At 26.6% G+C, this 17,341-nt stretch overlaps 1 protein-coding gene across 2 annotated transcripts in view; it reads right to left on the bottom strand.

Annotated features, from left to right (window-relative positions):
* The window catches only part of LOC100207763 (caspase-8), a 52,887-nt gene extending 37,436 nt beyond the window's left edge, over nucleotides 1-15,451 (bottom strand). For both annotated transcript variants that reach the window (XR_010636682.1, XM_065790773.1), the window contains exons 1-2: nucleotides 15,310-15,451; nucleotides 15,052-15,171 (exon numbers count right to left, since the gene is read on the bottom strand). Coding sequence is in view for 1 of the 2 variants with exons in the window: in XM_065790773.1 (XP_065646845.1) it covers nucleotides 15,052-15,169 (118 nt within the window). In the remaining variant the exon portion in view is untranslated. The remainder of the gene's footprint in view (nucleotides 1-15,051; nucleotides 15,172-15,309) is intronic.
* Nucleotides 15,452-17,341: the final 1,890 nt, after the last annotated feature.

Below are 17,341 nucleotides of genomic sequence, written 5' to 3'. Positions count from 1 at the left end.
CATAGGAAAAATGTTTTTAAAATTGGTCGATAAGCATTTCCCGCCCAATTTTATGTAATTTATTACATAAAATTTTTAATAGCCCAATTTTCGATTAAAAATTTTATGTAATAAATTACATAAAATTTTTAATCGAAATACAAATAAAGTTAGCTAAAGTTGCACAAAAAATATGGAAAGAATTATAAAAGGTCGCAATTGCTTTTAATTAATGCTTTGTTAAAAAAAAAGAAATCCTAAATGAAAAAACTACAGAAAATTGTAATTTTAAACAAAAAAACAATTGTCCAATGAGTAGAAGTTGTTTATCAAAAAAAGTGGTATATAAATGTTATGGTATATAAATGTTGTGGTATATAAATGTGTTGTTTCCTCTAAGAAAAAATTTTACGCAACAATATTACTAGTTCTTACGAGAAAGCGCCTAAAAATTTCGAAAACACAATCAATTTACAAGCGCAAAGTATTGCTAAAAAAATAAACCTTGATAACAAAATCAAACCAACTGCTTCTGCCCAAGCCTTCTTAACACTAAAAGATCATAAACCAAATTTACAAAACAAACTTCCTTGTAGGTTATTGGTTCCCTCAAAAAGTGAGAACTGATGTTATAAATTGGTTCTCCATAATCAAAAATAAAAATGACTGTACATTTATTCAATTTGACATTATTGATTTTTACCCCTCAATAACCACAGATATTTTAGATAAGACAATTGAATTTGCAAAAAGCCACACAGTTATTCCTGATGTAACAATCCGTATAATAAAACATTGTAGAAAAACCTTACTTTATTTTAATAAGGAAACTTGGAAAAAGAAAAACACACATGACTGCTTTGATGTCACAAGGGGCAGTTATGACAGAGCAGAAATTTGTGAATTTGTTGGACTATATATTTTAGATTTATTAAGTAAAATAATCAATATAAAGATTTAGGCCTTTATTGCGACAATGGTTTAATAGTAATACTTAAAAAATCTGGTCCACAGCTCTATAAAATTAGAAAAGAAAATATAAAAATTTTTAAAAATATTGGCTTTCAAATCAAAATAAACATAAATTTAAAAATTGTGAATTGATGTCACATTTAACCTCTCTGAAAATTCATATAAGCCTTTCAAAAAACCAAACGATAAATTATTGTATATTAATTTTAACTCAAATCATCCACCCCAAAATCTAAAACAAATCCCGATTTCAATTAGTAACAGGCTAAACCAAAACTCCATTAATGAAAATGTATTCAATTCCTCTAAACGAATATTTGAAGATGCCCTAAAAAAAAGTGGTTTTGAAAATTTTGAACTAAAATTTGACTCTGAAAAAAAAAATACAAAAAAGCGAAATAGAATTAGAAATGTAATTTGGTTCAACCCCCCATATAGCAAAAATGTTTCCACTAACATAGGAAAAATGTTTTTAAAATTGGTCGATAAGCATTTCCTGCCCAATTTTATGTAATTTATTACATAAAATTTTTAATAGCCCAATTTTCGATTAAAAATTTTATGTAATAAATTACATAAAATTTTTAATCGAAATACAAATAAAGTTAGCTAAAGTTGCACAAAAAATATGGAAAGAATTATAAAAGGTCGCAATTGCTTTTAATTAATGCTTTGTTAAAAAAAAAGAAATCCTAAATGAAAAAACTACAGAAAATTGTAATTTTAAACAAAAAAACAATTGTCCAATGAGTAGAAGTTGTTTATCAAAAAAAGTGGTATATAAATGTTATGGTATATAAATGTTGTGGTATATTAATGTGTTGTTTCCTCTAAGAATGTACCTGATAAACAATATATTGGCATAACAGAGGGTGATTGGAAAAAACGTTTTGCCAATCATAAGCAATCTTTTAAGTAGAAAAAGTATTCAAAAGACACCATGCTGTCAAAATATATATGGAAATTAAAAGATAAATATATTGATAATTTTATACTGAATTGGTCCATCCTTAAAACAGCGTCTAGATATGACAATATTTCCAAAAAATGCATACTATGCCTACAAGAAAAAGTTAAAATAATTACACATGCAAACCAAGAACGCTTATTAAACAAAAAATTTGAACTAACTTCTAAATGTAGGCATGAAAATAAGTTTCTACTAAAAAACTTTAAAAATAAATGAGCTCAAATAATACCTACATTAAATTCCCTTCTTAAAATAACATTTTTAAAAAGAGCATAAGTAATCATTTCTAAAGAATTCTTTTTATAATAGTGTCAGCAAATTCCACAAATGTGTGAAAATTTACAGTAGTTAAGACATTTGTGACTTCCTGTAATTTAATTTTTGGTAATTTTTGGTATAAACTGAAGTTTTATTAATTTGATCATTCATTTCTGATGAGTCTTTATTGATGAAATACAGTGTAAAATGAAAAAAAAAATTTTTTAAGTGATTTTCTACTAATATATTTAGCAATTGTGCAAATTGCATTAAATTACGTTTTTCAAAATAAAAATACAAATAATTAATCAAAATATTCATTAATATTACATTGGCGGCTTTTTTGTCAACATCGATTCGCAGCTAATTTTTATTTATAAGCTTTATAAGAATTAAATTCATTTCCTTATTGCTTCTCCCATTAGTACCCATTATTGTTGGTACTTTCGAGAGAAGCAATATAACTATAACATTTATTAAACAATATATTCATATTAATAGTTTATATATAATATTTATATATAATTATATAAACAATATTTATATTTCTTTTAAATAGTCTTAAAAGATTTATTATATAGCATTTTATTGCATAGCAAGAGCATTAATTCATTCAAAAGTTGATAATTTTTTTTGTTGTTCTTCTATTTTTTTTAAATCAAATTTTCTGGCTCTATTATTATAATGTTATTACATTTAAAAATTTTTTATTTATTTGATTATTATTTAAAACCTTTATTTACATTTTAATTGCAACTTTACTATTATTTAAAATGAGAAAGTTTTAAGTGCATTGTAAAATATAGTTATGAAAATTTAAACAGAGGAGAAACTCATATAATGTGTTTTTTAAAACGAATGTTTTTATTAAGGGAATTATAAAAATATAACATGCTTAGCGTTTCATATTTTAATCCAATCAAAGCATGCGCTTTACATTTTCATCCAATTGTAGCATATTCCATATTTCATCCACTTGAATTCAAATTAAGCATTCTGATTGACTTAAAATACATTTATAACCTGTTTTAAAAGTCGTTGCTTTTTCTAAACATTGCAAATGTTGCTTTTTATAAATGACATTAATAACAATTTTGTAGTTATCATAAATTTTATACATAACAGTAAAAGATAATAAATAATAAGAATTGTTTGCTTTGGTTGTTTTAAATTAAGTTTAGGCAAAAACTCGGGGATCCATACCAGTATTAAAATCAACTTGGATACACCGCTGATATTGGTAAATTATATATATGTGAACCCATGCTGCTGGGTCATAAATTGATGAATATTTGTACACAAGTAATGAAAAAGAAAAATTGATTTTTTAATTGAAAAGGTCACCCACAAACCAAAATTTTATGATCGTTATTTTTTAATTTTAACTTTTTTAATTGTATAGTTATCCTGTAGTTTTGAAGCATTTGAGAGTTTATTATTACATCCCAACACTATAAAACATAAATAAATATAAAATTACAAACTTGAATAACAATTCTACAAATATAAAAAGCTACTGTATATATTGAAAAAATGATGTTTATTATTCAGTTTAACTAAAGGGTAATATACAACTCTTATGCTTTTTTAGTCAAAATAAATCTAATCTACAGATTCTCTTGCTTTTTACAGAAGACACTTGATTGTTTGTTCTGCACACTGATTTGTTCTGGAAATTTCCAGTCTTTATGGTTCATTTGCATTGTACATTTGGTCAGTAAACCAATGGTCTGCCCATCTGTAAGAGATGAATCTACAAATGTTGACAAGTGAGTCTTTTCTCTCTGATAGAAGAATAAATGCCAAAAAAGCTTGTATTGTTCAGGAATTCCATTTTACATTATTTAATTTCTGAAATTACACTATAGAAATTACACTAAAGAATACACTGTATTGTTTAAAAAAGCTGAATACCCGAGTTAAATGAAATTTCTTATTATGCAATACTTCTGTTTTAATAATCACTTCCTTATTATTTTTTAAATTTTTCCTGAGCTGTTTATAGTTTTTTGAAAGTTCCAAGATAAATTCATTAGTATGCAAAAAACTCAGTCAAGAACATGATGTTGTCAACCAATAAACTGTGGTTCTTCCAGTTTCTTTTTAGTAAAATGCCTTTGTAACTGACTGACAATCACATTCCTTCTTCCAGTGTTTACACTCATAGCGTCCACTACAATCATCTTCATACTCTTCCATAAATTGTATTCATCAAGAAAAGTTGTTATACTTTTAACAACAGTATCTGCTTTTCCGCCTGGTATATCTAGTGCTTATAACTTAACTTTTCTTTGTTTATTCTTCAACACTAACACTTGATATTTTTAGTGACTAATATGTTTACCATCAAAGTGCAATGACCAGCTTTCTAAATATAGTGCTTTCTTCATTTATTCTTTAAGTTTAGCAGCTTTTTTAATAGTTGATCTGAATATATCAGACTTTTAATGTTTCTTGAGATAACAGTTGAAAAATGGTTGTGGCTTTACTAGTTGATAACTTTGAAGTGTTACTAATTAGGTTGCAGTTTTGCTGAAGTTTTTGCTGGTACTTGTAGACCGTTCTTCTGAATCTTCAGAGCTTTGATATTCTGCCTCAGACTCAGATTTGGAAGTTGACATTGTTGCTGTTGTTGTTACTGTTGTTGAAGTAGGCTTCAAGGTCATTTTTCTTCTTTTGGATGGATGGACAGTTTTTGAACTAGCAGCCATCCCAGTTGCATACCGACCTTTCCTTTGCTTTCAATCTGAAGTTGATATAATCTTTTGTCCTCACTGCAGAGCCTTTCACCATCTTTTTTGTAATATCAAAAACTTCATTTAATGAATTGTATTTTCTTTGTTTTACACATTTATCATACATCTTCTGCAATTGATCCAGTTTTGCGTGTACAACTTGAAATGACAAATATGGAAAATTTAATTTCTTTCGCAATAAACTTCCTTCTTAAATTTTTTTATGCGATTCTATGTTGTACTACGCTATTTACGTTACAATAAAAACTTTTTTTTCATTAATATTTTTAAAATAAATTTAAATAACTCTATAGATATTTTTAAACAGTATTTTGATGAGGTAGTTATTGTTTTAAAAACCACTCAGCATTGTGACAAAAGCTTTAATTGCAAACAAAATATACTAATTATTTACAAATAAAATAATAAAGTTTGAATTTCTAAATATCAAAATATCAAAATAATCAAGATATTTAGCTACAGAAAAAAAAATTATCTATTGTTTTATTATGACATAAATGGATAAAATGTGAAAAAAAAATTAATCTAATCGAAGAGTACATACTCTAATCGAGAGTATGTAAATATTTATTTACTTAGTTTTATAAGCTACATCTGTTCAGGTATTAGATATAATAAAATATTGCTTTAAAAAACTTAACTATTAACTTTAACTTGACTCTTAAGAATTTAATTCTTTAGTTTCTATATAACGATTGATCTTATCACTTGACAGAATGATTCATTAGGCATGTACGCTTAAAATGGCATGTACGCTTAAAATAATGGTTAGGTTTTAATGTAATGCTTAGGTTTAACCTCATTGACTCTAAATTTTTGGGTGAATGTTATTATTTATTTTTCAATAACCAAATTTTACTTTTTCACAAGAATTATCTGTTTAAACCTATAAAGCTTTTGTTTCACCTTTTTATTTTATTATAATACAAATGAAATTCTTTGTAAATATTAAAAATACGTACAAAATGTTGTTTAAAATATTTACAAAGTTGTTTAAATTATTAAAAATCTTTACAAAGTTGTTTAAATAACACAAGTATTATTAACACATTTTAATATTACAAGCCTTTTTCAATCATTTTGTTAAAAAAATTAGTAATTTTTTTAGCTTATTTTTCTTTGCTCAGTTTATTTTTCTTTGAATATTTAAAGTTTTTAGTTTATTACTTACTGACTTTTTAAAAATAAAAAATAATCTGTTAATACCTATTCACAAAATAACTGTTATAATCTGTTAATACCTATTCACAAAATAATTGTTATTAATTGTTAATACCTATTCACAAAATAATTGTTATAATCTGTTAATACCTATTCTCAAAATAAAACACAAATTTTTTTATCAATTCAGTTATAGACAAAATATGATTGTGTTAAATGTCGAGAAAATAAACAAATATTTTTATACTTTTCAAAAACTGGAATCTAAGTAAGATTGAACAACATTATTACATAACAACATTTCTACATTTTTTTTTGTGCAATTAAACTAGTTTTGCCATAATTTAGTAAACTCCGATAGTTCAAAATAGTTAATGATGATATATATGAAAAGCAAATAAAATGAACTTTAAGATGTATATATATATATATATATATATATATATATATATATGAATATTTATTTTATATATATATTTATTTATATATCTATATAATTATCAAAGGTGTACATTTGTGGTTGCCTAGTGGTACCAGACAGCCAAATTTTGTGTAGGGCGACTATTCCTTTGATGCAATTTATTCCTTTGATGCAATTAAGTCACCCGAAAAAGGGCGACTATTGACTATTATCAGCAGTTCTAGTTCGTTTAAACAAAAATAATATTTTATTTTTATTTTACATTTTTTATTTAAGGATTTAGAGATAAAGTAATAGAACTAAATTCGTCAAAAAAATACATTGGCAGGCCTTGTTAGGAAGCGTTGCGCAGTTGGCTTTTTTATAAATTTCAAGTGTTCAGTTGATTGAAAAATTTTTTGTAAAATGCAGACGTTGAAAGCATACATTTAGGTAGAAATTTTTTTTTAACATTGTTTATGTGACATTTATTTAGAAAATATTAGGTTGTAAAAAAAAAACATTTAACCGCAAATGAAAATTTAAAGAAACAAATTGTTTTATAAAAAAATTTAATTTTAGAAGACTAGAAAATTAAATATGATTTTAAAAATTTATATTGAGTTTTGAAGGAATGTAAAAAAATAGTAAAATGTTGAACCTAAAATTTAGTTTCAAATGAATATAAAATAGTTTCACAATATTAATTAAAGAAGTTTTTTTCTAATCATCTGATTCAAAATATAAGTCTCTCCATCATAATTATCATAGATTATAAGCAAAATAAGCATATTAGGCAAAAGAAAATTAAAATATTTTTTTCTTATAAAATGGGAATTTTTTTTTCAACATCTTCACTTTTAACAAGGCTGCAAGCAACCCCTATTAGAGTTGGAAGTTACTGAAAGAGAAAAGATGAAGTTTATAGAGCAAGATAACAATTGACAGACAACTTTAAAGATTGCAAATTATATAAATCAGGAAAACAAGATTGATGGAGTGATTTCCAAAGAACAGACGTTCAAGGAAAAAAACTAGACAAAAAAGAATTTTTGGAGCACTTAGGAACAGTCACAGTAAAAGGATGATGACAGAAGAGATGCTAGCTCTTTAGAGCAGTGTCCATTATAGTATTTATAGAAAAGAGGAAAAGAAGCAACATTATGATGATGTGATAATAGTTGGAGGTTGGTTGCAAGAGCAGGTCCAACTATGTTTAAAATACGTTTTTGTATCTTGTCTAAAAGAGGAAGGGCATCGTTGGAAGATCCACTCCAGTTATGGCAACAGTGTTCCATACAAGGGTGGATTTGAGATTTATAGAGATAAAGAATAGAATCCTGAGTAAGAAAGCAGCAAGCACGATAAAGGGATACAACCTTAGCAGATGCTAATTTTGAGGAACCCCTGAAGTTACAGTATTTAAAGAAGAGTGCTGTCCATCAAGGACAACTTTTATACTACGATTGGTAAGAAAGGATTCAATAATCTTAAATGTTACCTGATATACTGTAAGAAGAAAGTTTATGGAGAATATCAGCATGCCAAACTTTTTTAAACTTTATGCCAAATTTTATTACGAGAATTCTTTTCACACATGTATTTTTTGTTTCTTATAAATTCAATATTGTGTAAAGTTCTTTTGGCGTAATACAATTATCAACATGAATTGCATTTACAAGTATCTTATTGGCAACAGATAAATCTAACCTATAAATTGTTTATAAACTTTATTAAAAATACTACATTAAATATAAAACAATTAAGATAAAAAAATAATTCTGATGAACAAACAAAAGATTATGTTAAGTATAAAATTGTTTTAAGAAATAAATTATAAAGAAATACAATCTTTTTTAAATACTGAATTTAGATTCTATTAATAATTTTTGTTAATTAGTTTAAATAATTTTTAGTATGGTTTAAAATTAAATTAAACTGCAATGGGATACTTTAAAATACTTTCATAATATCAACAGTTTTTAAGCTCCTGTAACAAATAAGATCTTAATAATTATAGCACATTAAAAGCAAAGGCTTTTAAAGTATTTGTAAATTGCTGTTAACAACCTCAATATCTCTATCAACTGCAATGTTAAAATTGTTAACTACGTTGATTATTATATTTAACTATTAATCTTACTCAAAATTCATTCTAATCATACTGCAAGCCTTATAATAAGCTAAATTGTGTACATGCTGATTCTAACCATCCACCTAGCATAATAAATTATCTTCCAAAAAATATCAAGTTAGATTGTCCACCAAAAATATTTTATATGGTGATGTAAAATTCCGGATTTTGCCAGGGCCTCAGAATTTTTAGGGCCTCAGAATTTTAAAATTTTAATATATATTTTTCAATAAAAATATCAATATTTTTACATGTCTGTCAAATCTTTTTCTTTGGATTTGCGAACTTTGAACATTTGAACAATTTGAATAAAAAAAGCATACCAACCGGAATAAATATACTATAACTCTGGATATACTCGTTTTTCCAAAGTACTTTGGCTTTTTAACTTTCATTCAGTCAGTTCTGTTTTGTTTCTCCATCTTTGTTGGCGCAGAAGGAAATTGCTTGCTACATTAAAACTTATCAGAGAGTAATTATGACTGGGAGAAAGTTTGAATCTGGTCATAATAAGAGAAAAAGAAAACTATAGGAAGAAAAATACCTCGCCACTGAGAAGAATTCAATTTCGCGTCACCTTAAGCCACTGAGTGATGCAAATACTTAAGAGATCGCTACTTCTAAAGTTGCACACCGTCCTCATCCTGATGATACCCCTCATCTTGAAGATCCACAACCTCAAGATGATCTTGACAATCTTCCTGCACTTGAAGATGATCCAGATACCCTACCTCATCATCATGGAGAAGATGATCCAGGTCCAATACAGCTTGAAGAAGATCCACATACACTACCTCATCATCATGGAGAAGACAATCCAGTTCCAATACAGCTTGAAGAAGATGATAATGGGATTTATGGCCCTCAACCCTGAAGATGATCAACAGCCCCTCTATGTTCCAGAAAATAATCTTGTTGAAGAAAATATTACGTTTCCATCAACATCACAGTAAGTAGGAAATTATTTTTATATGAAAACAGTACAATCCCTGTTATCCGTCACTCGGTTATCCGAAAAGAATTTTGTTTTCCCTTTTTTTTTTATTTGTTAATTTACCTTTCCTTTTCATAGTTTCTATTGATATTTTGCATATTTTTGCCTTGTATTGTATTATTTAAATAATATAAATACGCACAATCACATTAAGAACTGTAACCAACTAATGCATATAAATTTTTTTTTTTTCCATTCTCCATATCCTTGTTATCCGACAATTTTTTCTCTTATCCGACACCCCTTGCTCCTGTATTAGTCGGATAGTCGAGACTCTACCGTATAAATCTTTCTTCTCTTATGAAAGATCCAATTCTAATTTCCTTAATTGTTGCATTTCAGAATTGAGGATCCTGCTCTTTTAGAGAAATTCTGGTTCAACAAGGTCTATAAAACTGAAGGAGGAAGATTTTCCAAAAGATGACCATGATGAAAATTCTCTGTGATCTATTATAAAGGGCATTTTCCAAATGGGGAAACCTATGAAAGAAAATGGTTAGTTTATTCCAAGCATTCAAACAGCATATTTTGTTTTTCTTGCAAAATATTTTCTATCAGAAAAAAGAGCACAAAATTAACTGAAAATGAATATTCTGATTGGAAACATTTAACATCAGATCTCAAGGACCATCAGAAGTCCGTAAACCACGAGGAATGCTTTATAAAGTGGATGGATTTGGCTGCAAGAATGAAGAAAAATGAGGCTGTCAATGAATGCAACTTTAAAAAAAATTCAAATTAGAAGTGGAGTATTGGCAAAACATTTTGAAGAGAATAATTTCAGTTATAAAATTTCTTGCCTCTCACAATTTAGCATTCCAAGGACACACTGATAAATTATTTTCTTAAGGCAATGGAAATTTTCTGGGCTTGATTGAAATAATTTCAGAATTTGATCCAATACTTCAAAAGCATCTAAGAAAAATTAAATCACACGAAGTAAGTGATCACTGTCTTGGCAAAAGCATTCAAAACCAAATTATTCAACTTTTGGGTTTAGAGATAAAGAAATGCAAAATATTATTCAATAATTATGGATTGCACTACAGACGTAACTCATCAAGAACAATTAACTCTAGTTCGTAGATTTTACAACTGCAAGTTATTTGCAGTTGAAGAGCATTTTATTGGATTTGTTGATGTAAATAGGACAACATTAAGGATGCCAAACTTTTTGCTATGGAAATTGCAGAAGAATTAGAAGTAAGTCCTTAGTTTGAAGCTGAAAACACAGTTTGTCCCCGAAAGAAAAAAACTCTTTTTTCCTATGAATCTGCAGATGAATCAATTTTAAATCCAGAAACACAGTATGTGGTGGAAGTTTTTAATGTACTGGTAGATCAAGTGCTATTATCTTTGACAAGTCGATTTAATCAACTGAAAGAATTTTCTGAGCTTTTTGGATTCTTATATAAAATTGCAGAAGTCACCCAAAATACTGAAGCACTTAAGAAACATAGCAAGGATTTAGAGGTTGCCATAACTGAAGATGAACATTCAGATGTGATTTCAAATCAATTATTTGATGAAATCAAAGCAATATCCAGTATGGTTCTAGGAAAATTGCTCCCTAAGGCACTGATCAAGTTTATTTTATCACTACAAACAATCTTTATATATATTTATAGTTATAGCATTATGAACTTTATTGACATTGTCACTAACTGTTGCTCCCGCAGAAAGAAGTTTCTCAAAACTTAAATTAATTAAAACCTACTTCAGATCAAATATGGCACAGTGCAGACTTACAGGCTTAGCTGAGATATCAATTGAAATTGACGAGTTAAAGAACATAGATATTAGTGCATTAGTTGAAACATTTGCTAATATTAAAGCTCGTTAAGTCAAGTTTCAATGAAGTCATGACTATAATAATAATTTAATAAAGATAGTTTAAAAAAAAAATTTTTCATTTCAGGGGGGCCTCACATTTTGATCTTCCCCAGGGCCTCCAAAGTTCAAAGGCAGCCTCTGCAAACTGCTAAACAAAAGAGGAGAATTAGTTTCTAAATGTAGCCACAAAATAAATTTCTCCTTTCATTATTTGTTAGTGGAGATTAGTTTTCCATTTTTTGCACAATAACATCAGAAAAATCTACCATAGTTTGTAATTTTTAAACAGTTTTTTATATTTTTGATTTTGTACTTCATGGCTGATGATTGCCGATAGGCATGAAACTTTAAGTTCTATTAAAAACTTTTTTTCTAAACTTAAGTATATATGTATTACTGTATCTGTTCCTTTATACTCTAAAACTTTTATTCATTTAGCTTTTTTGCACCACATTCTAATGCTATGGAAATCTCTCCCATTATCATGTTTTCCTGACTTTATTGTTAATTCACTGAGAGTGAACTAACAATAAAGAAAGTAAAAAAATAAAATAAACTTTTATGATTTTGTTTATCATCAATGGCACAACCAATGATTAAGATTTTGTACATGACCATTAGCATAATTCAAATTTGAAATATTTTTTTGTTTAAATTTATCAAAATACCTTGCATTAAGTGATTGCATTTGATACTGCAATCACTATTAATAGTAATCTATTCATTAAATTCATAAATATTCATTAAATTCATAAATATTCATTAAATTCATAAATATTCATTAAATTCATAAATATTCATTGTCATACATTTTATATATAAAAATTTATGTAAATTTAAATTTGATTTTAAAATTGTGAAAATTTAATTTGGTTATATACCTCCCCACAACTCCAGAGGGGGTCTTTCACTAGAGTTGAAGAAGCTATGCTTATATCTTTTTTCTTTTTTTCATTTTCTTTGAAATTTTCTTTTGATCCTAAACTCCTAAACATGCACTTTGTTAAACAAGACCACTATTTTGTAAAATAAGAAGCTGCGCTGAAAACCTTAAACTTTTTGATTGTGAGCCAAGTGTTCTAGCACTAATTTTCTACAAGCGTATAAGTGTTTTTTAATTATAACAATTGACATTAATTATATTCAATAGATGTTAGATATTATAATAGGATAGTTATTTTATTATATCTAATTTCTTTAAAAATGTTACTAAAGAAGTAAACTTCTTTATATATATTCTTATACTTCTTATATAAAGAAGTAAACTTCTTTAGTAACATTTTTAAAGAAATTAGATATAATAAAATAACTATCCTATTATAATATCTAACTTCTATTGAATATAATTAATGTCAATTGTTATAATTAAAAAACAAATGGAAAAACACACATAAGTTTTTATTTCATAATTTACCAGATTTTTGAGATCATTTTGGATTATAAATAAATGGACATTAATTTACTTAGATTTTTATTAATATACACTCTTTAACTGATGCGTATAAAAAAAAATTAGGAAAAAAATAATACTATCTTTGGTAACAGATGCCATGGGGATCAATTTTTAAAAACCTTAGTCCTTTGTTTTTTTTAAGAATTTTCAAAATCAAAGTATTATCAGAAATATGGTGGGGATTGAACTCAGAACTTCTCACTTATGAAGCAAGTGCTCTACAACTACACCGCTATTGCATACTTGAGTTGATCAATATCCGATTTGATTAGTAGCAAAACTAAATCTTTATTTAGATGATATTAAATCTTTTTCTGATTTATTTTAATAAGATCAAACTATTTAAAACCACAAAAAATTTAGGCTTGGTAACAAAAATATCAACTTTAGCTACCCTGGTTAAAAAAAAATCAAAAGTCATATTTAAAATTTTTATTCTTCCAAATTTTAAATTGAAAGAATAAAAAATTTTTATTCTTTCAATTTAAAATCAATTTGTTAAAAATATTTTTCTAAATAAAAAAACTTTTAAGTTTCATTAGTTTTAACTAAGCACCTACACTTAATTAAAACTTACTCTAGTTATTTTGATTGCTAAAAATGAAGCAAATTTATTACTTCTACATTATACATGTATTACTTTTTTTTATAATAAACAATTATATCAAAATTAGTATAACTAAATGCCAAAGATTGAATCTAAAGTTACCATTACTATTATTAATCTAAATGCACCATTACTGTTATCAGATTGAATCTGATAATAATAGTAACGGTGCTTGAGATTTGCAGATTTTTGTTCATAAAAATAAATAGAGAAACAATTTGAGTACAACTTTGCCACTGCATACTTGATAGTATTTGTAAAGAGAAAAAAAACTACTCAATTATATCAACATTACTCCATAAAAAGATTAATAAGAGATTTATAGAATGGAATCAAAAAATTATAGAGGAAGAGAATAGAATCAGGATTAAGAAAAAGGTGAGCAGAATAAAGAGCAAATAAATTTCAACCAATTTTAATATGTTGGTGAAAGTATGATGACTTGCATTTGTGCAATTGTACGATGGTCTGATAGCATCAGAGCATTGTACAAGTATCTGGTATCATCAGACCATTGTACAATCAGATTTAGTAAAAAAAGTCTGATAGAAAACTGCATAAAAACAAAGCCAAAAAAACAAAGAAGCTTTCCAGTATAGGAATGTTTCCTTGTTATATGTAGTAAAAAAAAAGTTTTTATCATTATGGTATTTAAAATAGAATAAGCTTCTTTTAACCACATAAAAATTTTTTTTTTAAAATTTTTCAATTTATTTAACTGTTATTAAATAAACATAATATATATATATATATATATATATATATATATATATATATATATATATATATATATATATATATATATATATATATATATATATATACAAATATATATATATCCATGTATATATATAAAAAAAAATATATATGTATATATAAAATAGATATATATAATAAATATATATATATATATAAATAGATATATATATATATATATATATATATATATATATATATATATATATATAATATATATATACAAATATATATATCCATATATATATAAAAAAAATATATATGTATATATAAAATAGATATATATAACAAATATATATAACAAATATATATATATATATATATATATATATATATATATATATATATATATATATATATATAACAAATATATATAACAAATATATATAACAAATATATATATATATATATATATATTATATTTTTTTATTTTTTTTTTTACTTTTATTTAATTTATTAATTTATTTAACTGATTGTAAGATAGATCTCATTGCCAATAGAGGCGATACCTACATAAAACTATTTATATTTCGTTATATGTTTATAATCTTGTAAAATTGGCAAAGAGTAAAAAACTGTTAATTGGCCTCTATGCACATATTAGACATCATGGCATTGTCAGTATTGCAGTTTCTCGAAAGTTTGTTTATTTTTGATTTTCTACTGTTTCTTTTTCTTTTAATTTTATTTAGCAGCCAAAAGGGTCAACGTTATATTTAAAAAGTTATAAAATTTCTAAAAACTAAAACATAAATTTAAACTTTTAAAACCTTCTTACCTGGTACTTTACGATCCTTTAATAAAAATTTAAGTGATTTTAGATTATTTTTCGTAAGGTGAGTCCCCAAATCTTCCAAAAATGTATAAATAGAACAATCACTGGTATCGTGGGCCATATCTAAAATTAAATTTCAATGACCATTAAAATGTCAAAAAGTTAGGGATTAAGGCAAGTATCTAATGTAAGATGGAAAGGAGAATAAACTATAAATTAAACAGTTTGATAAATTTATCAACAAGATATAAAAGCACGAACCACGAACTCGATCAGTTCCGAGAAATTCGTTTTTATAGCTTTGGCTCAGTTGTTTCTAGATCATAGATCTAGATCCCATTCGCAATGGTTTTAGTAATATGCCGAATAATAAATTGTCTGGGTTTGAGTCGTGAGTATTTAGGGATAGGCGTAACGGAGCGTACAAACATCGAATGAGTTTTGATTTAGATAATCAGTCTGCCAATCCACAATTTTATTACTTGGCAGAATATCAGTATCGCAAAACTATTGCGAATAGTATATGATCACGAAGAAATCTTTATAGCTACGTGGAAAGTATTGTGGCTCCAGAACTTGAGTTTGGTGGTTTGAAGCCGCCTCTGGATACATTTGCAACATTTGTAAGGAAGGAGGCGTGAACTTCCTGTTGGGCTGGAAAATCCATGTTCCGCAACTTCTCTAATTTATTATTAGGACATAAAACGGATGTTGATAAAAGGCGGACTGCAAACTGCGCCTAATAATATATAAAATAATATATATACTGAGGCGTTTTTAAGGGGGGTTGTTCCACCCTCTTCTTCCCCTGAAAAAGACGATTTTCAAGTTATAGTTGGTATTTTTACGAATTTAATCGGCTAGTCGGGTATTTGACACAATTCAGTTGGGTAAATTTTAGTTTTGAGGATCTTTTTTTATTTATTTTAAGAAGCGAGTCGTTACTTTTTAAGGTGGCACACAACTGAAAAAAACCAAGTTTTTTGAAAAAAATCAATTTTTAGATTTTTGGGTATTTTGATTCTATAACCATTCCTTGAACATATAAAAAAAAAATTAGTCTCAAAAATGATATAAAAGTTGATTTAATATCATTTTAGTAGATGACACTTGAAAATAAATTCCCTAACAACGCCTTAGCAACCATCAGTCATAGGAGTTTTTCTGAATTCAAAACAGTAAAACACCATCACAAACTTGGTTTTAATTTGTTATACGCAGACTCTTGTTAGTTTTCAGTTTTAAAAGTCATAATTACGAACAAGAGTGTTTTTAATCTGTTAATGTTAGTCTTTTATACTTTTTGTAACTTTTCTCTCATTTTATACCAAATAATTTAAAAATTGATTTCAATTTAGTTGGAATAAAGTTGTTTTTAAATGAATGAACAAGGAAATAAAACTAAACAAAATTTATCAAGAAGGATAAAACGAAAATGGAATGGTGTTGTTGGAAATAAAAAATCATCTTCTTCTTACATCTTATCATCGACGATGACATCGTCCACAACTCAAGCAGCAAGTAGCTGTTCTAGTGAAAGGAAAATCAAACCCAACTACTCGAATACATTTGATTCTGGAAAAGATAACTATTTTGTTTTTATTAATTTTTCAATTCTTAAAGAACTTATAGCTAAAACTGCATGCAACAACTGCTTTCAGCCATTACTTTTAACAGATGTTGATTCCAGTAGAAAAGGATTTGCACATTTGTTTCAATTAAAATGTGAACACTGTGATTATGTTAAAAGATTTAATTCATCAAACAAATCAATAAATGCTAAATTTGATGCAGTAACAGCTAACTCACCATATGATGTTAATATTCGTGCAATAATAGCTTTTCGAGAAGTAGGCTGTGGTTATGGAGCTATAAAAACATTTTCATCTTGCATGAACTTAAAATGTATATCTGAAAATGGATTTCAAAAATTAAACAAAACTATTATGGTAGCTTATAAAAGTGCTTCAGAGAAAAGTATGTTATTAGCGACTAAGGACTCTAAAAAAGTTGACATTGCTCAGGATATACCATGTGTAAGAGTTTCAATTGATGGTACATGGCAGAAACGCGGTCACAATTCATTGCACGGTGTAGTTACTGCGATTTCTGGGGATAAATGCATTGATATTGAAGTTTTGTCTAAGTACTGCATGGGCTGTAAAATGTGGAACAGTAAAAAAGGAACTCCAGAATATCAGTGTTGGATAATTGATCATCAATGTGAAATAAATCACAAATCTTCGTCTGGAAGTATGGAGTCTGCAGGAGCAGTAACAATTTTTAATCGCTC

The sequence above is a fragment of the Hydra vulgaris genome, chromosome 02 (genome assembly GCF_038396675.1).
Source record: "Hydra vulgaris chromosome 02, alternate assembly HydraT2T_AEP".
NCBI classification, from domain to species: domain Eukaryota; kingdom Metazoa; phylum Cnidaria; class Hydrozoa; order Anthoathecata; family Hydridae; genus Hydra; species Hydra vulgaris.
This window is presented reverse-complemented; position numbering and strand designations above follow the sequence as displayed.